Genomic DNA, 20776 nt, shown 5'->3' with positions numbered 1-20776 from the left:
AAAAACAGTTCACAATCACAATGAACACAACAAAAACATTTCCCATCAACCAAAAATTGTAATGACCCATTTGACAACTTAATGAATATCTTTTACGAGAAAAAAGACAGAAAATCGAATAATTTCATATGCATAAATGAGAAACAAAAACAGAAATGCAACATAATAGACTATAACTGATCAAATAGGGACATATTTCCTCAACAGTTAACCTTTATTGCAAACAAGATGTCATTTGATAATGCAAGATTCAAAGCAAAAAGGTGCTCTCTTTGATCAACTCTGAAACTGATACAACAATTAGAGAAGTTTTCAAAACATAGCTACTTCAAAGGTGAAGGTTCAGCAATCACAGCCCAAGGGCATGAAGCATTATAGCATTCTGTGCGTGCATCCGGTTCTCGGCTTGGGGGAAGACGATGGAGTTCGGGGCTTCAATGACGCCATCAGTGACCTCGACACCTCTCTCAGCTGGCAGACAATGCATAAAATATGTTTTTGGACCTGCTATCTTCATAAGCTCCTCATCCACCTAACAAATTGTTTAGACAGCATGATTACAAACATGATGTCTCAAATATGTTCAAGAGTTCGTTTGTTCATTCAATGGAAGCCGACAAACAAGATGCACTTTTCACAGCATTTGACCGCACAATTTAAAGATTTGTAACAGTGCAGCAAGAACTCCAAACAGCAGAAACACATGGGATCATGACAAACGAAAGGGCTCCTCTCTAATGAAGTTACTTGACTATGGCTTAATTTCACAGCTTACTTCTCATTTTCTTTCCTCATACTGTGTAATGCTTCCAAATACTATCTATCCCTAGAAGGTGCATACCTGGAATCCTTGAAAAGCTTTACGGCGGTGTTCAGCTTCATCCTTCTGCCCCATGCTGGCCCAAACATCTGAATAGACGACATCAGCTCCCTTTACGGCTTCTTTGACATCATTAACTATTTCTATTTTGCTGACTCCAGCCTTTATTGCTTTCTTAGCTGTCCTTGGATCAGGTTCGAAACCTCCAGGGCAGGCACAAACAAAGTGGAAAGGAATGACAGATGCCAACAACAACCAGGAATGCACAATATTGTTCCCATCTCCAACATAAACAACCTAAGATTTGCCAAATAGAAACACTAAGGTTATCCACCTTCAACAGGTAAAAAACATTGAAAGGCAAAATAGCCACCTACAAACTAGCTACACAAAAGCTAACCTTTGTCCCTTCCAGCTGACCAATGTGTTCAATGATCGTGAGTGCATCAGCCATAATTTGACAAGGATGGTTGAAGTCTGTCAAGCCATTGATCACAGGGACAGTGGCATATTTAGCAAGGTCAAGAATGTCCTGCAAAAGAAAAGGACTGCTGTAACATACGTAGTTAAGACTTTCAACCTTATTTATTTCATTGTCCAACTATCCAATTGAAGGGAACTGCACTCTGAAGTTAGTAATGTGAAGAAACAGATCGGCAAAAAAGTTGTCCTTAAGTGAACTCATACAGGAAAAACGGGGTGCCTTCTTATTTTAAGAAGTGGTAACATTTAAATCATATATTGGCTGTAAGAATTAGGCAGCCAAGACACACTAATACATGACTGATTAATAGATTGCCAATGCGCACACACACACACACACGCGCGCACAGAGCACAAGAGGGCTTTGACATTAAAATTGAGACAATAAAAACCAAATCATCAAGTGCATTCTGAAGTTGGATGCCCTTAAGTAACAACTCACCAGCATACCTGATGAGCAAAAACTCGCGCCATAATGATATCATTATAGCGAGACAGTACACGAGCAACATCGCGAGTTTCCTCTCTCTTACCCATTTGGATATCATCAGGCCCAAGGTATAGAGCATGCCCTCCGAGCAAATAGAAACCTGTCTCAAACGAGACTCTTGTCCTCATAGATGGTTTGGCAAATATCATAGCCATAGTTTTTCCTTTAAATGGAAGGTACATCCTCTCTCCTGATTTAATAAGAGCCTTGACCTCCTTGGCTCGATCTAGAATCTTCAATAGGGTCTCCTTGTTAAAATCATTTATGTGAAGGAAATCCTTAAGGCCTAGTTCTGCTGAAACATCAAAACCATATTCAAACTTCAATGATTGCAATCTGTAATTGTTATCGAATAGCCTATCAGATGTGGTAAAATCATCTATACTTGCATATACGTTGCAAATATTTACGATATTTCTCAATTACACTGAAACAGAGATGAATTTGGAAGACAATGCAATCCTACACAATGAAAAAGGAGTTCGCCAGATAACAAGAATATAGTGAACCTTTTTTTTTTAAACTAAACATCAACATTTGAAAAGTTCGTGCGACAGTAAAATAGACGAATAAAACTCAGCGTCGTTAAACGAAGAGCGTGGAGTTACGCTAAACAAGTACCATTTTGAACTTCAATTTTATTTTTATTTTATAAACAATTTCGATTGTTTTACCAAGGCACGGCGAGTTTAATCTTGAGAATCAAAATGAAGATACAAATAGAAGGCAAATGAAAGAAATCTAGCTCTAATACCTAACAACATAACTTAAAGACCACACACCCATGCATTTTCCGGCAAATGAAGAAATGTTGAACCGTAAAATCACTAGCATATGATATTCCAAAAAATAAATTAAAAATCAAGGATCGGGAAGAGAAATAGCGAGAGAGGGAAAAAGCGCGCAAACCTTTAAGATTGACAGAGGACGAGGGCGGCGCAGACGAAACTGTCTGGCAAGAGATTCGTCGACGAATTGCAGGAGTGGCTACGGAGACGCCGGGGAACCTGAGGAGGTTTTTAGCACCGCGCGAATGCGAAGACGATGACGAGAGCGAAACCGATTCCGGTGAGGAAACGGAGGATAGGTGGCAAGAAATGGACGCCGCCATTGATTGGGGTTTGAGAAAGAGTGCTCTCAGTGATTGTTGGTGAATGAGTGGGTCAGTGATGGTGTCACTGATAGCAAGCTTGCAGCTATTGATAACGGGGGCTCGTACACGTTTCTTTGGGGAAACGACGCCGTAAATGTAAACCAAAAAACCCTAACATAATTTCCAATTTTGTTATTACTCCTTCCGTGCATAAAAAATAGTCAATTTTTATCATTTTGAAATGTCTATAAAAATTAGTTCATTTCTATTTTTAGAAACTATCCATTATATGATGAACCATGTTCTCCACTTACAATTATCATTATTAATATTACTCTTTTCGTCTCATTACAAATGTCTCACTTTTTGTAAAGGAATGTCTCATTACAAATATCTCATTCATTTTTTAGCAACATATTCTCTCTCTATACTTATAGTGTGTTTGCTTTGAGGTATAAGGAATGTATAAGCTACATTTGCCACCTTATACTTCGCTTGCTTTGATGTATGAAAAAATTCGAGTATGTTGTATAATTTTCGAGCAGCTCTTTATCCATTGGGAAAAATATAATTTTATACCTTAAAAGGGTGATATAATTTTATACCACTGTCGCAGCCCGATATAGCCAGTGATAGCGTATACCAAGTATCGTACGACTAATAAAAGAAATGGTGAAAGAAATAGAATTTATGTCTTGCTTTAGCGGAAGCATTTGCAACTATACTCTTTTTCAAGGAAGACTTTAAGACCAAATTAAATTACTTGCTTGGTAAAACAAAATTAAAGACTTAGCAGGGGTTTGAAAGTAGTTTCCCTTAGGGGATATTACAGACCAGCAATATAAATAAAGGGGTTCATCAGAGTTGTGCAGCGATGCATTACTATATGTGTGAAGACATATAGCAGGGAGTATAATATCTTATAGAGTCAAAGCAATAAGATAAGCATGAGACATAGAAAGACACTGTCAACTGACACTTCCAACAGCCTTCACCCATCCTCGCGCCAAGCCAGACCTGCACATTTAGAAATATATGCAGGGCTGAGTACCAAAAAGCACTCAGTGGACACATGCCGGAAATAAATTTAAATCTTGCTCTTAGAGCTATATGTCAATCTTGCCCTTTTCAATGCATCAACAGGATTTACATGAGATTTAAAAATACCTGTTCACGTTTTTCTGTCATAAGCTCATATGCATCATAATAATCTCATTTGCATCATAATAATATCATTAGTCTGCAGACATTATATTCACGGTATGTGCCAACTATGAGAACTCATATACATATATATACTAGGTGAAGAGAAGGAGGCCTCCTTCAAATCACCGTGACCGGCCGACTAGAGACGGCTCACGATCACCTCTGCGCACAAAACCTTTACTGTCATCTAGATCAGTCAAAGGCCGATATCTTGCATCATGATCATAATCATGTCTTTCATAGAGGCAACATACCATATCTCATTCTCATCAATAATATATATATGGCAAGATGACAATTTTCATAATATGCATCAATAATGCTTCAACATGCTTCATTTTCATAGTACTCATCAATAATGCTTCATCATGCTTTATTTTCATAATACTTTGCATTTGAACTCATTATTATGGTAGCTTGCCATAATAGAGTTAGAATAAAGCCCACCTGTCTCAGGAGTCGATGACGTAACGCCCGGGGTCGTACTAACGCCGGCTGTCACTCGAACCTTTAGTGGCGCACGTGTTTAGATTGCCATGTGACAAAATAAACTCTAGTTAGAATCTCATCTAACTCATATCTCATACTTAAGCTTAGACTTTCATCATGTGCTTAATCTCATCTTATAACTTTTCCACTATTTACCCAACTGGACTTCCCAAAATAATCGGATATCTTATCCAATTAAAGGACTCTCAATCCTAGGCAAATAGCATTCAAAAATCACTTAATCATACATGCTTCAAATAATCACTTATTTCACATAATATGCATATAACTTATCTTAATAATCAAATGACTTGAAAGTCATTATATGAACTTGAAATCTTTTTCCTTGTGGGGAAAATCCCAAATATTCATATAAGCCTTGAAAAATATTTATAAAACTTTCTAGTAGCATTTTCATGCCATATCATGGTGTATAATTCCACCAAAACCCTTTAAAAATTCTTAACACAAAATCAAGGCAAAATTTTCGGACACTTCCAGTTTAACATTCTGTTCTGTCTCGACTTTAACGAATAAACTGCTTTAACTCAGGAATCTCCTGGATTCGAGACTTATACCAATGAAAACCTCTTTGAGTCTAGTTTCGTTTAAAAAAAAAGTAGGCTGAAAAACTCCAAGTGGTTTAAGAGATATGGGTGTTTTCCCACAGTCTACCAGATTCGGCAGTTTGGCACGACTGGAAGTTAGGATTTTTAAAAATTAGTAAACGTTGTCCAAAAGCTTTGAAATTTTACATGAGTCTGTATAACACGTGTATATTTCTCCCATAAAAATTTGGGAGGCTGAATATTTTTTAAAGTTACTGAAAAGTGTGACTCCACAGACTGCCTTCTTAAATTCTCGGCGGAAATGTGCAGTAAAAGTTTTATATTTTAAAAAGGTAGTAAATCAAGTCCAAATGACCTGAAATTTTACCAGTGCTTACAAGACTCGTATATATACACACCAAAAAATTTTGAAGATTGTTGGACGAGGGAAACCTCGTCGACTCAACAGTTACAGAACGTAAGAAATTTCCCGAAATGGTCGAATTTAACAATTTACACATATCATCATAGATTCATGCTTTCACCAACATTCTCATGCATTTTCTTTCTAAGAACTTATCATGCTTTACTAATCATAACACATAGCCCTTTCAAGGGTTCTCAAGAAACATATCTCTTCCTTTCATGTATCTAACATGGAGAGGAGTATGAGCACATGAATGTAGTGGAAAGTTGAAAGAATTTCTCATGCTTTCTACTATCAAAATTTTCGAAAATTACAAGAGTAGAGAGGGGACTATCATGCTTCTATATACCTCAACAAACATGCTTATATATCAAGAAAAATATATATATACAACATGAAGGGAGAGTTGAGGTTGCTACCCACAAGATTAATGGAGGTGGAGTAGGGGATGATGTGAAATCCTCTTGGAGCTTGTGCTTAAGATTGATACACCCTTGAAGGCTTTAATGTGTTGCTAGAACACTTTGGCTTCCTTAATCCTTACTATATTTGGTGAAACAAGAATGGAAAAGTGTGGTGAAGTGAGAGGGGAGGGGCGGCCGAAGGGGAAGAAAAAGGGAGAGAAGGGAGCTTGCTTCTTGATGAGCTTTGATGAGAAGTGATGGTGTGATCTTAGCTTCACTTAATGCATATCTTGCTTTAATTGAAGAAGTAATGGTGAGGATGTCATGAAGTGATATGAATAGAGAGTGAGAAGAGAGAAGGAGAGAAGAGAGAAAGGAGAGAGCCGAGAGAGAGAGAGACCGAGTAAGGGGGAGAGAGAGAGGACTTGCATGTGTGTGTGATCTTGCCATTACTACACTATCTTGTTAGTCAAAGGTGGATTAATGGTGGATATGTCATCCTATGGAATGAATAGAGAAGGAGAAGAGAGGAGGAGGGAGGAGAGAGGACCGAGAGTGAGAGATATGAGAGAGAGATGTGTGAGCTTAAAGGGTGGGATTGTGTTGGCTAACTAGGTTAGCTACTTTAGTTAGGTTTTAATGTTGCATGTGTGCAACATTTATGGGGGAGGAATGAAGTAATGAGGGAGAGAGAGAAGTGTGCGTGAGGGGAGGGAGAGAGGGAGAGACCGAGAGTGAGAGAGAGTGAGAGAGATTGAGAGAGAGTCGAGAGTGAGAGAGAGTGAGAGAGATTGAGAGAGAGTGAGAGAGATTGAGAGAGATTGAGAGAGAGTGAGAGAGATTGAGAGAGAGTGAGAGAGATTGAGAGAGATTGAGAGATATAGAAAAATATACACATATATGCTTAACTTACTATACATCACTACTTTAGTGTGTAGGAATATATCCCACAGAAATATATTTATTTCCGTGTGGGAAAAACTTATCTCAATTATGATATATCTAATATCATAATAACAATGCATCAAAAATCATATGTGAATATTCTACCACGTAAAATATTATTATCACATAGATATCTCAATTAAAATATAGGGCGAAGATAGGCTTCTCCATAATAGGATTTATAAGGCCCGAGAAAATAATCTTGCGGCCTATTAGCTCTCAAAAATAATTCTTATCTCATTTATTCGCCCACGTGCATTATTCCTCTAGCTATTATTTAAACTCAATTTAAATACGAGCTAGGGCATAAAATAGCTTCTCAAAATACAGGGTGTTACAACCACCTTATAAGAAGTGGATAAATATATTATCCTTCAAACCAAACAAGATTTAAGTAATAAATTTATGCCTCATTATATTATCCCTCCATTTAGAGAAATAAAAATTAAACACACCCTTAATATTTAAATAATTTATAACAATTTATTTTATCTATTAATTACACATTTTTTAATTTATGTGCCTAAGAGTAATGGGATATTTATTATATGATGTAGAAGTACCTTTTAAATAGGAATGTTTCTCTACTTACAATAAATTAATTTTTTTATTAAAATTCGTGTCATTCCATTTTAGAATTATTTTTTATGGACGGACTGCAGTATTAATTTGTACTATTTGTTGCTCAAACTACTTTTGGTGAAATTAGAGAAATCACAATTAAGTCACACGTGACAAGTGAATAGTGACATGCACCTTTTATGTTTTTCCAAGTTAAGTTCTGATTTTGGTTTTTTTTTACTATACAATTTGATAACGACATGATTTGTCAAATTGTTAAATCGCGGTGAAAGGTAAAAAATAATCAAACTTATATTCATACATTTAAATCAATGATAGCAATATACCTATAAATATCTGAACTTACTAATTTTTGTTAATTAATTTACAAAGCACTAGTATAATAAAGTGGTTTGAATTAGGATATAACACTTTGATTTTAATGTAAAGATATATTTTGAATCTCATTTTAGGCGCAAGGAGTTCCCTACTAAAAAATGATGGCATTTGTGTGCATGTTTAGAATCTAATTAAAAATAGTGTGATGAATTGCACGTATATTTAATATTCAATTAAAAATATATAAATGATGAATTTGGGATAATCAATAAATAAAATTCAAAATATTACCAATCTTGAAATTTGTGGAACTACCATATCAACCACACCGACACGTAATCATTCACATGAACAAGGCATGATTAATTAGGATTTGAATTTTAGGTTTGAAGGATCGTATAGTATGAGATTAAATTAATTTTATGATATCTTGTTCGGTTAGGTAGACATGATTCTATTTAATTTCGAGATAGTGTTAGATAGGAATAGTCTTAGATCTCTGTGATTAAATTAATCTGGGACCAACTCAATCTCGGATCAATTTAATTTCGGCAAGTCTTAGCTTACCCATGTGACTAAATTAATTTCGGAGCAACTCAATCTCGAATAATCTCGGATCAATTTAATCTCGGCAACCGAACGCCCTAAATATTTTTAAAAAGGGGTGTGAAACTGTATTAAAATTTCCATAATTTGATTGTTGGGCCAAATGTTTGCCATCAAGGCCCAAAATATGGGCCTAATATCAGAGGCCCATTTCAATTGCGATGCACAATTTCTTTGTTCAAACACTCGTGCTACTGCATTGCACTACGTAGCTGGTCGAGATCGGATTTCCAGCGCCGTCGCTAGAAAATTAAAGTAATCGGATTTTCTGGAGGCGCGAGGCGGCGGAGTGATGGCCGCTATCAAGGAGCTGACACGCGATCTAGAGAACAAAGCCAACGATTTCAGAAAACTTGAGAAAGGTATGTTTTCTCCAACCCCTCTCCAATTTCCAGGTGTTAAACCCTAGCGTGCGCGCTTACACGCAGACGCGGTGATTGTATTGTTTTCCGTTTCTTGTCCGAATCAAGTTGTTGTATACAAATGCGCAGATATTCAGAAGAACCAACAAGTAAAGAAGAAGTACACCATTCAGCTCGGAGAAAACGAGCTTGTGCTCAAGGTAGTTCGTCTTTATCTTCTGAGTTTAAGCGGCAGTTTTGCAGTGCTTCAACGAGAGTTTCTGATTTTGTGCTTGAATTTGTTTGAAGGAACTGGATCTGTTGAACGAGGACACGAATGTGTACAAATTGATTGGTCCGGTGCTAGTGAAGCAGGATTTGGCTGAGGCTAATGCCAATGTTCGGAAACGGATAGAATACATCTCTGCCGAATTGTATGCTCTTGTCGGTTTGCTGATGTTTGTTTTAGGAAAAGTCTCACCAGGATCACACATATGCTTGCTAAAAAATCTGCACATATAATGTTTTTGGATAGATTAAGTCATTTTATTGGAAGGGTAATTGCTATATAAAGTGTGGAACCGGGACTTGGGAAAAGGGATGTCCTTTGCTTAAATATAATTAGAAGTTGATGCAATATTTTTACAACTAATGCATTGGCAGCGTAAGATCTTATTAATGAACTAGTATTTGAAAAATTAAGAAAGATCCATTTTATTGGAAGGGTAATTGCTATATAAAGTGTGGAACTGGGACTTGGGAAAACAAATGTCCTTTGCTTAAATTTAATTAGAAGTTGATGCAATATTTTGACAACTAATGCATTGGCATCTGATCTTATTAACGAACTAGTAATGAAAGGTTATTATTTTTGGCATGTATTGTGAGGTGTTGGTTTAGAGTTGAAGAATTTTCCATTTGGTTATTATTGCTTTGCCCTTCATTTTTGATATTGTTTCTTGCTCCAGGAAACGCTTAGATGGTACTCTTCAAGATTTACAAGAAAAGCTAAATAGCAAGCAAGAATCGGTTAGACACTGATCTATTTTGTCCTTTTTATGTGAATTTCGGAGTTATGTGTATCATTATGCGAAAGTTATTCTCATCACAATTTGTTCTCATCACAATTTATTGTTCCTCTGATTTGGCATACAATGGTAACTTTCTCTTGTTAGGATTTAATTAAGAAACATCTTCTGCTGCTTGGAGCTTGTCACACGAGATTCTGATGTCTCAAACGTTATGAATTATAGGAATGAATAATTGATAGCATCTGTATAATTGTCATGGGGTTGGATTGCCCATGTTTCTACCAGACATTCTATGTAAAATTGAAATGGATGATGTGAATTTTTCAAATGTCTGATAAGCCTCTACATTAGCAGCTTTTGGAGCTATTCAATATTTGTTTTGGGAGTGCTAAAATGTTTGCTTACTCTGTAAAGTTCCAAGAACTTGATTACTGCTTGTGCTTTTGTTAGTAACCTAGAAACAAAAAGTTACCTATTTGAAAGAACTTAATCCATTTCTGTCAAGACCAGTTGTATTTCTCGGCTTTCACATCAATGTTGTTTGGTACAGTTTTCTACTGAATTAGCCAATTTACTAGCATCATTTTTATTTCCTGTTCTTTCATTGCATATTTTCGTTCATTCTCATTAGTATTTTCTCCTAGCATCTCTCTTCACTTGATTTATCAAATGTGCTTTTGCAGATTTCCAAGCTACAACAAAGAATCCAGACTCTTCAGGCTGGAAAAGCAAAGGCCTAATATGCACGTGCAACCCCTGTAACTTGGTTGGCTTGAACATAGACGTGGCCTCTTTATTTCAAAATTGCAGTTCATCCATTAATATTGTCATTTTGTAGGTAAATGATGAGGACTTTAGTCGTTGTATTATCAACTTCATATATATTCCATGTAACATGTGAAAGTTGAAAACATTGTTGATGGATGATATTGTGCTCATATGGAATTCATAGGGGTTGTATCAGTATCGGTCATAACATCTCTTGCCTAACACAGCTTTTGTGGTGCATGACTGGACTCAGCCTTGTAATTTTAGTTTAGATCTATTTGTTTCCTAGCGGATTTTGTCTTTAAATTATAGCCTGTTTTGTTGCTTAACTTTTTCCTTCTTTGCACATACCTTTCTCTGTCATTTTTGTCTTGAAAGGAGTATATGTCATGTATTGACTCCAGGAAATGAGTTTAGAGAGGGAAGAATTATGCTGCTTTGAGGTTGAAATCTTAAAATTCATTCTCTACGAGATGAATTTAGAGCTGGAAGAATCATGCTGCTTTTAGGTTGAAAGGGATTTAGATTAGTAGTAGTATAGAATATAAGAAAGCTTTAAGGTGAAGCTTAATTTAATGATGGGAAGGAATAAAATAGCATAAGAAGGTCTCCATATCAGAAGTTCTTTAGATAAGAAGGAACAATGTGATCAGGAGCAGGAGCAGCCATCGTTGAACGCATTTGTAAGTGAAACCCGGACACTAGAGCCATGATTCTCTTTTGCAAGAAAAGGAGTACGTGTTAGCCATAGAAATGCTCAAATTTGGCATCAAATGAACTCTCTAGAGAAAATATGACGATTGTGGCGTTTATAGTAAGTTGCACATTTTTCCTTTGGCCGCATAATATTCTTTTTCGCATCTTTAGAATATAGAAGAATGATTTGAAACCTGCTATATTTGTTCTGTTGCTTGTGATTATTCCATGTCTACATACTGTTCAGTCATACATGTATAAATTGAGTGGAGAATTTTCTTTATTGCAGGAAGAATATTCTCATGATTGCAGGTTTCTGTAAAAATGATGGATTTATTCAAAGTCAAATGTCTGAATTTGGATAACCATCTTCACTGCCATACTAACTGGCAGGCAGCATATGTATCTGCGGGTAAGGCAGGACATAGTGGCTGCACTCTCATCTCTCACTAAGCTAACTCTTGAAGGATTTTCTGAATGAAGCATAATTATAAAGTTGGACAGTCGTGTAGAAATTCTCATGTATATATAATGACCTTGAATCTTGAAACTTAAGGTCTCCCTCACGTCACGTTGCACCAGGGGTTGATTTTTGTGTTCATGTACTCGATAGATCTTTCAGATTTTGCTCTTGCTTGTGTTGCTGAGTTCTGTTATGTTATGTTATGTTATGTTATGTTATGTTATGCAATGTTCTTTCCAGTTGCAGTGCAATTGCTTCAGGGTTTTCATATTCTATTTTCAAGCACGCGTGAATGGTGTGTATATCAATATTGATTATTTGGGATTTTATGCTATGTGAAACAGGGTTATGCTATTCAGTAGCATTACAGATAGACGAAATTGTATGACGTTCGCGTTGCGATAGTCTGGCTTCACTAATAATAGTATGAATTTGATCATCAATTCATCATGTGCTATTTGAAAAATTCTACTTTGCAGTTCACTGTTGTTTGATGTTGATAATCATCCACGCTTTTTATCGTACCATAATGTTGATTTAGATTTTTGCCCCCAAAATTCTTTGTTTGCAGGCGAGAATTGGGGGTTCCACCACATCACTTACTTGCCTCTCCATGCCCATATGCTTCATATCTTAGATGTGGCAATCAATCATCTATCCTCCCTTTTGATGTTCCATTATTAATTAGTCTTTTTTGGAAAAAAGAAAATTTATCTTTAATTTAGTTTTACAAGTATTGATTAGGTTTGTCATATCTAGTTAGAGTCTGTGGTTATTGTTTGGTATTTAATTTTACAAAATTTAATTGATAACAGATTATCCCATTTACTCCCTCTGCCCCGTCTCACGAAGCATGACAAAGTTTTCTTTTTGGTTTGTCCCACGAAGCTTGATCTATTTATAAAAATGACAAAAAAAATTACCTTTCATCCACCTTTTCATTCTTTCATCTTTTCACTTACCACACTTAACACAAAAAATATCAATTTTTTAATTCTCGTGCTGAAAAGAACTGTATCATGCTTCATGGGACGGAGGGAGTATTAGTTTTTATTGTTTACATGATATTATAGAGCATCTAGTTTGTGGTTTGCAACTTACAAAGCTATAGTGGTGTATCATTTGGGCCCAAGTCCCTCGTAACGTGGAGTATATAAAAAAGTGGGTTTGGTTTACACTTGATAATAGGTATATATGGTTTTGAATCACGTTATATTTATGTAGCACGCTTTGTGTGAGTGATTGTTACAAGACATAAATTTGTTTATGTTAACAATGAGGTATATGATTCAAATCCATAGTTCTTCACCAAGTAAAGAAAAAGGATTGATTCGATTATTGAATTTTAAAAGAATTTTTACTTTGCACTCTAACTTTAAAATTTTTATTAAAAATATTTAATTATTAATTTTTTTTCTTCTTATTTTGCTATCTTACCAAACTTAGTACTAAAATGGTTGTTTGAAATCTTATGTGTCCAAATCCACCAACTACTAAAACAATATCGGATTGAGTCCAAATCTACCAACTACTAAAACAATGTCGGATTGAGTAAATTAAAGCAGTGTTATTTGCGTTCAAAATTAATATTTAATTAAATTAGGACAAAAATCAAGCATCAGAGCTTAAAGCTGGCAAGAAAATGTGAGAGATTTGAAGCTAACGAGAGAAAGTGAGAGGGATCAAATGTCAGGGTTAGGTTTCGATTGGTTCCAAGCAAATTCGTGGAGCCGAATCTTGGCTTTTAATTGTCTGTTGCTGAAAGCCTGAGACGACGTCATTTTCATCCAACTCAATCATTTTCATCCAACTCAATAACATGACGTCATTTTTTTGTTTCTATGCCGTAATATTTATGCCATGCAGTATATTATATCATGCCACGATGTCAAAATCGACAAGATAGCAAATTGATAAGATATTAATAGCTGAATAAATTTAATAATTTTTTCATTATTAATGTACAAATTTTTTTTTTTTGAAAATTTAATCATTTATATGTAATTAACCAAAAAAAGAGAAGAAAATAAGGGTTTGACACTTATTTATGTTTTGGACTATTGTTGTAATCTTTAAGTATTGAGTCCCACTAAATTCGTTTTACACGGTCGCATAAAGAATCTGAAGCGCACCTTTTACGAATAATTGCGCCTTTTGATTACTTTGTATTACAATCTCTTAACCAATTTAGCCAATCAATTTACTTTGATAGCACTATCTTGTCTAATTAATAATATTTCAATTTTATTTTTGAATTGCTTCATTTATAATATAGTAATTTAAAAAAGAAAATAAATTAAAGTAATTTCTTAATTTGTGTCCTATTTTTATTTATTTTCTCTATCTATGTCCGCATTTATTTTTTCGCTAATTTCTTTTTCTATTTCCTCGTCTACTTTTCTTACTTAAGTTAAAAAATATCATTTTATTGCTTAAATCTCTATTTTCGAATTTCCGTGCCTCATTTTTTGATACGTTATAAATAGGACACAGTGAGTAATTAGTATCTATATTCATGATGAAATATATCGTGATATCTATTTTCCGTGCTAGAGTTTTGTTGTATTTAATCAATGTCCCACTTCCTTTTTATCTGAATATCAAATAAAATGATGTAAAACAAGAATATTTCCACAAGATAATACAACTTCTCAAGTCTCAGTTGCCAAAGGATAATATTAACTAGATATCATTCTCAATAGTGGCATCGCAATATAAATAGGTACTTCTCAACTATGCCAAAATTTCCGCCAGATACATTTAGATTTTCTTTTTGGTCCTAAAAAATTGATTTTATTTATTTATATATTTATTTTGTAGTGTTGATTTTCCTCTCTTCAAATACGGTGGTGAAATGGTACTACCATCATTTGGGCTCGATAAAATTAAAACATCACGTTGAGATTTGATTTGACTCCATGCGGTGAGATACTTATCTTCAACCAAATGATTTATTCTTGAAATATAAGAGCACTTTAATTTATGTGCAGTCAACAGATGAATTAGTGCAGTTGCACTTTGTTTTTAAATCTTTGTGGTATCTTTTGCAGCATTAAGTAAAAGGGCACAGTTGTTTGGCCGCCATAATACGACGAAAAAATTATAAAATTTATATATTAATTTTTTTATGTTTAAAATAAAATTATGATTAGTTAGTTTTATTTTTTTACACATTGTAGCTATTTTTTTATATTTTTTTATTTAAAAAAATAAAAAAATAAAAAAGACTACAATGTGTACAAAATAATAAAACTAGTATCATTCTATTTTTATTTCGAACAAAATATTTAAATACATTGAGTTTAAAGCTTTTATGGCCACTCATATTAACATCACTCTTTAAGTAATATGTACTCTCTCTGTCCCGCAAAACTTGAACAATTTCTTTTTGGTACGAGTTTTAAAGAGTTAATATTTTATGTGTTAAGTGTGGTAGGTGAAAAAATAAAAAGGTGAATAAAGGGAAAAAATTTTACCGCATAAAAAAAGTGCTCAAACTTTGAAGAACAATCCGCAAATGAATACTACTCAAGCTTCACGGAATGGAGGAGCAACGTCTCATGTCATGTAGGAAGAAGAGATTGTGGTAAAGCGTGCATGAGATGAGATGTAATTAATATCCATTTATTTCGATCGTTCCTTTAGAATCTATATGAACTTGTACGTTTATAATATTATTATTATTATAAAATAAGAGTTTATTCTTATAAAATTGAACTTCTCTGTTCTATCATTTCAGAGTATTAATTAGTGCAATTTTATATTTTATTATAAAATTAATAAATATTTAGAAAATTGATTAAAATTTTGGCTTTGCATAATCCTATTACTATTTTGGGGCATTAGTATAGTTTAATATTAATTTTTATCATAAATACTTTTGAGAATTGTAGAATATTAATATATTTTAGAATAATTAAAAATAGTAAACTTACCGGTCTATTTAATTATTCTAAAAGATACTATTAACTATACTATTTAGTTCTGAATTTTCCAAAAGATATACTCCTATTCATAGTAATATCTTTTAGAATACTTATTGAACTTTTATCATAAATGGATCACGTGAATTTTCCAACCCTAATGATTTTTTTTTAATATAATGTGTAACGGAATGGAGATCAACAACATTTATTTTTCTGATAATACTCGCATATTTCATCAACCTCATAAAGATATACACTATTTATAAATTTCTACGTAGAAAAAGATATTCATAGCAATTTAATACTCACATTCATAGAGTACATCATCTTTGACCTAGCTAGCTAGCTAAGAAATATTTAAGTCGATCAAATTGTGGCCTACATGGTGAGTGCATGCATTTCAGTTCTTGACCAATCTAATTTCGACATCTCTATATTTGGACCACCAATCATCATCTCCAAAAACTCCAAATATAGTGGAATTAAATAATGACCATATATGGAATTAAATAATGGCCATTTACAAGTGCAAAGGTTAATACTTGATTAACTTTAACGCGATTAAGTTTTTTCATGCATCACTATAATTAATGGAATTAAATAATGACCATTATGAAGTATATATTTGGTTAATCATCTCCCTCTTGACAACAATTGATTTGAACTATTCCTCCATATACACATAGGCTATAGATCACTCCACCATGCTAAAAGAATAATACTATATATATATATATATATATATATAGTGATAAATTCTATTATAAACCATTCTTATTGTGTTTACTAAAAACGAATCCATAGATCTTAATTAAATGTGTGGTCAAGATTAATTTTTACTTGAAATCATGCTCTTTTATGTATAAAATATTACTCCCTCATCTCACAAAAACATGAACTTTTTGTTATTTTGGGTCATCTCATAAAATCATGAACAATTTTATTTTTGTACAATGCCCTATCACAATCCCTTTATTTTTATATCTACTTTTAAAAAGTGGGATCCCTTTTTCTATTTACAATGCACTTTTATCTAACATTTTTTTTAAACACGCACCACTTATAAATGTTCATGTTTTTGTGAGACGGGGGTAGCTAGTATTTTTTAATTTATGTGTAAAATAATATTTTTATGATAATGCCTTTTACTATTACTATAATGTTTTTTTTCTATAATAATTGAAGATCATACAAGAATTAACGGTACAAATTTGTTTCTACTATAAAAATATCCTCCTAGCTATATATATATTCACAAACACGAAGAGACAATTATTCAAATAAAATAATCTGCATGAGCTTCTGCAGGTTTCTTGTAAGCTCGCAATCCGTGGGCAAATTGCATGGTCCCATATATATTACTATTAAATAAGAAAATTAAATAAGTGAGAAATTAAATAGCATGTGTTACAGCAGTCTTTAAGCTGTGTGTAAATGAAGGACCACAAGGGCGTGTTTGGTTGTTGGATGAGAAAGACGAATCGGCTTTTATTAAGTCGTCATTAATTATGAGCCAAAGATTAGATTCTGATAAAAGATTCATTTTTTGTCTTTGGTGTCATAGTTGGAGCCAAAGCTTTCTTTCAAAATTAAGCACAAATGATGGCTCAAATCCCCTTTTGATTAATTTGCATTCAAATTTTATTTTGTGAGGACAAGACATGAGCTTTCTTAGATCCGAGAACTTATTCAATCATTTATTTGCCTCTCTCTCTCTCTCTCAATTCTAGATTTTATGTATATAAAAAGTGTTAGGTTGTAAACCATTCTTAGAGTATAAAGTAGGAACAGATCTACCCACACTCTAACGGTTGAAATTTAATCTTTGAAAAATCGTGTTTAAATATCTTAATTCTATGTTGAAAATGTTTGAATTCGTTGTGTAAATGTCTGAATTTTAAAAATTAAAATTTGTGCACCATATGAGATTCGATTCCAATATCTTAAATTTATCCAACAGAATGAATCAATGATAGATGTTGATGATCCAAGGGCAAATTATTCATATAATATATATATATATGTATATATATATATATATAACTTATCGTCTGACGATCAATGCTACATCGTCTTAAATTAGATAAAACGACATTGTATTGAGCACTTTCTCATGAATTAAAACAACAACAAGCCGCGAGAGAACCTCAAGAAAGGTTGGATTATTTGCCCTGAAAAGTTGGGGTTCCCAGCTTGCTGCAACTCATTAATTTTTCTTTCTTGGGGTTCTCGGCTTGTTGTGCCTGCATAATTCATGGAGAAGTGTCCAATACGACATCGTTTAATTTAGTTAAAAACAATGATGTATTGCATTGGATGATAAGTCTGCGTAAGCAAATTCTGGCCTCCCACATCAGCTTTAAATTTGGAGATTGTGGAAAAATTATGGAGTACTAAGAAATGAAAAGTTTATATATTAATTTTATAATAATTTTAAGCTCATATGCAATTTATAAACTGACTAATAATTTTTGTATATATTTACGTGTCAATATCCCTTAAATTTATAATTTGTAGTATTTTAATCAGTTTGTACCCTTTACTTAGAATAGCACTAGTATTTTATGTATTATATGTAACGCATAGAGTAACAATATCATTTAGGGTTTGTGGCGTATAACATCGTTTGGGAAATAAAAAGTAAGTCTTATGAAACCGTTCATGGAAGGGCCTAATCTATGTTAAAGTGATACTTTTTTTTAAAATTTTATTATGAAAGTGATAGTTCTTGATCACAAGAAGGAATAAAGCATAATTAGATCATTATCATATACCTTTCAATATTGTTCTTGAATTGTGTCCCTATAATTATATTCGTAAATATTGAGTTTAAGTACTTGTACTCCTTTAAAAGGAATCCATATTCGTGAAAAGTTTAGATCCTTCACTTTTATTTGTGTTATATTTAAGCCATTGCTTTTAGTATAGCACACTAATCTAATTTTAATACAAATAAAAACAATATAATTACAAATAAAAGTTTAACGACTTGAACAACAACCCAATAATTACTTATTATGAAAAATAGCCATTTGGCTATAATAATGATAAATTCAACCACCATAACCAAAATATATGCACTTTTATGTAATTAAATATACATGAATAGATGCTTTAAAACTAAATAATCACCATAACAATAGTATTGAGGACGACAGCCATAGCAAGATTACACGAATATATAAAAAAGATATATTCATGTAATCGGATAAGAGCAGTTACAGCGCGGTTCACAGAACGAGCACAAGCTGTATACTATTGCGGGGGGGGGCTCGAATGGACATGGAAGGGTAGAGAGAGAGGCGCGTGGTTGCACCGCCAGGGAGCATGGCACAAATCAGGCACGAAGGTGGAGTTAGACAGCTACAGAGCCTGATGGCTTGGACGGGGCCCACATGCGAGCCGAAAATGGGGCTCGATGGCTGCGGATGCTCCAAGTAGTTGCCTCAACTTAAAAAAAGTACTTTTCTCTTTATTTTTTTTAATAGAATTAGAATATATAATGAGTTTGTGAGAGGATAAGTATATAGCAATAAAGAAAAAAGTGGACCATGAAATCATGAGTGAGAAGTTTTGGAAAGTTTGTATATATATTAAAATGAGATTTGGAAATGAAATGCATGCAACTGGACATTGAACAAGCCCACATTTATTGTTTCAACTTCAAATAAAGATCCAACGTTTCTACCATCTCTTTATGATCCCCTAGTTGACTAAACCTCCCCAACCAATCACATTCCACTTTCCAATTTTTCCTTCTTTTGTAAAGGAAAAATATATATATTATTAAAATGTAATAAAAATGGCACATGCATTATTCTAGCTCACGTATCATAAATTAATTATTTAAACGCGACAATACAATCCTATAATTAAAGTGATCAATCAAATAATTAAAATTTCACTTAGATGTAAATGGGCCGGTCGAAAAATGTAGCATCCTCTACGTAATAGTTAACGATGTCGTTTTATGAATTTTCGTCGTTAACTGTGTCGTTTCTTGCGGCGAATTTCGTCGATGGAGTTAGACAATTTTATGAAACGATTTTTAAGTGGAGATGTATATTTGCTTGCATATATAAGTAGCTATATTCGATAAAACTTAGATGAAGAATTAGGTGTACAAAAATAGAGAGACACAAGGTCATGCAGTAGATGCGAGGCTAAATAATTTGTGGACAGAATCTTGTAGTAATGGATGGAATGCACATGGAAATTTTCCATTATACACTAATGAGGGGCCTCACCATTTCGAAATTGGAACTACCAACTATCACATTTCATACATTTTTCTCTCGTAGTACATCGAAGCAATCATTAATTGCACTAATAGATTTTAAATTAATGTGACAATTTTCAAATGTCAATATTAAGGCTACCATTTTTTTTTTAGTTGAGGGTGATGAGGATGGTGTCATACATAGGTTACTCACTCTTTCAAAAGGAGGAAATATTATTAAGTATAGTGAGGTTGGTGGTAATTAATCTAAATTAAATTTCAAAGTTTTCAAGTTCGAATCTCATCCACGTGGTTATAGATGGAGGAATGAGATTAAGTGTACCACACTTTATGTCCCACTTTGTGTTCCACTTTCAATTTTGTTTAATTTATTATATATGCTTTCTTCAATTTCAACTTTATATACTTTAGTTTAATTAATTTTGTGATTATTAACTAGGGTTTATTAGCCTGTCATATTGTTTTTTCAAATTTGGTTTACCCCTCCTATGTATGTAGTTTTTAGGCTATTGCAAGTGTAATTTATCCCTCGTCAACAAAAAAGAAGCTATTTAAAAGGGGCGTTTAATTTAGTTGATGTGATATATAAGATTGATAGGATTGGAAGAGTAATTAAATAATTCACTCAATTTTGAAGTGATAAATAATCATTCAACTGAATGATTAGATGCGGGCCGAATTATCAATCATGCAAATCAAACACTTAATTAAGATGAATTATTTTATCAATCATGTTTTATCACTCTAACCATATGCATAGACAAGGTTTGTCTCAGTGTGTTTTGGGAAAAGAAATTGAGGGTGAGAAAAATAGAAGTTTTTTTTTTTTTCAATTAAGAAATAAATAGAAGCTTTGATGCGATGTATTAGAATAAAAGATCGTTTACTTTGAATGATATA

At 33.5% G+C, this 20776-nt stretch overlaps 2 protein-coding genes across 4 annotated transcripts; one reads left to right on the top strand and one right to left on the bottom strand.

The window, feature by feature from the left end:
- Positions 1-156: 156 nt before the first annotated feature.
- Positions 157-3050, bottom strand: LOC130985223 (ornithine transcarbamylase, chloroplastic). 3 transcript variants are annotated; one of them, XR_009088925.1, is made up of 6 exons: positions 2703-3006; positions 1754-2088; positions 1221-1352; positions 842-1117; positions 243-532; positions 157-211 (listed from the first exon to the last, which is right to left on the bottom strand). XR_009088925.1 is itself a non-coding variant. In XM_057908059.1 (5 exons), exons 1-5 carry the CDS (start codon positions 2902-2904, stop codon positions 350-352), a joined length of 1128 nt encoding a protein of 375 aa, XP_057764042.1. In that variant the 5' UTR covers positions 2905-3050; the 3' UTR covers positions 196-349. The 3 variants fall into 3 exon arrangements, 2 of the variants coding, with proteins under 2 accessions (XP_057764042.1, XP_057764043.1); XM_057908059.1 differs by having other exon boundaries at positions 196-532; positions 2703-3050; XM_057908060.1 differs by having other exon boundaries at positions 196-532; positions 1754-2085; positions 2703-3031.
- Positions 3051-8546: 5496 nt separating this feature from the next.
- LOC130985222 (prefoldin subunit 6) lies at positions 8547-10746 on the top strand. The gene is made up of 5 exons (XM_057908058.1): positions 8547-8773; positions 8903-8973; positions 9062-9186; positions 9721-9781; positions 10467-10746. The coding sequence occupies exons 1-5, from the start codon at positions 8704-8706 to the stop codon at positions 10521-10523; spliced, it is 384 nt and encodes a 127-aa protein (XP_057764041.1). The 5' UTR covers positions 8547-8703; the 3' UTR covers positions 10524-10746.
- Positions 10747-20776: the final 10030 nt, after the last annotated feature.

This window comes from Salvia miltiorrhiza, chromosome 5 (assembly GCF_028751815.1).
Source record: "Salvia miltiorrhiza cultivar Shanhuang (shh) chromosome 5, IMPLAD_Smil_shh, whole genome shotgun sequence".
NCBI classification, from domain to species: domain Eukaryota; kingdom Viridiplantae; phylum Streptophyta; class Magnoliopsida; order Lamiales; family Lamiaceae; genus Salvia; species Salvia miltiorrhiza.
This window is presented reverse-complemented; position numbering and strand designations above follow the sequence as displayed.

Excerpts from the sequence above, each read along its gene's own strand:
- LOC130985222 (XM_057908058.1), top strand. The coding sequence starts at position 8,704 with ATGGCCGCTATCAAGGAGCTGACACGCGATCTAGAGAACAAAGCCAAC. Across the intron at positions 8,974-9,061 it reads AAAACGAGCTTGTGCTCAAG|GAACTGGATCTGTTGAACGA; the intron begins GTAGTTCGTCTT and ends ATTTGTTTGAAG. Across the intron at positions 9,782-10,466 it reads TAAATAGCAAGCAAGAATCG|ATTTCCAAGCTACAACAAAG; the intron begins GTTAGACACTGA and ends GTGCTTTTGCAG.
- LOC130985223 (XM_057908059.1), bottom strand. The coding sequence starts at position 2,904 with ATGGCGGCGTCCATTTCTTGCCACCTATCCTCCGTTTCCTCACCGGAA. Across the intron at positions 1,353-1,753 it reads CGCGAGTTTTTGCTCATCAG|GACATTCTTGACCTTGCTAA; the intron begins GTATGCTGGTGA and ends TTTCTTTTGCAG. Across the intron at positions 1,118-1,220 it reads GTCAGCTGGAAGGGACAAAG|GTTGTTTATGTTGGAGATGG; the intron begins GTTAGCTTTTGT and ends GGCAAATCTTAG.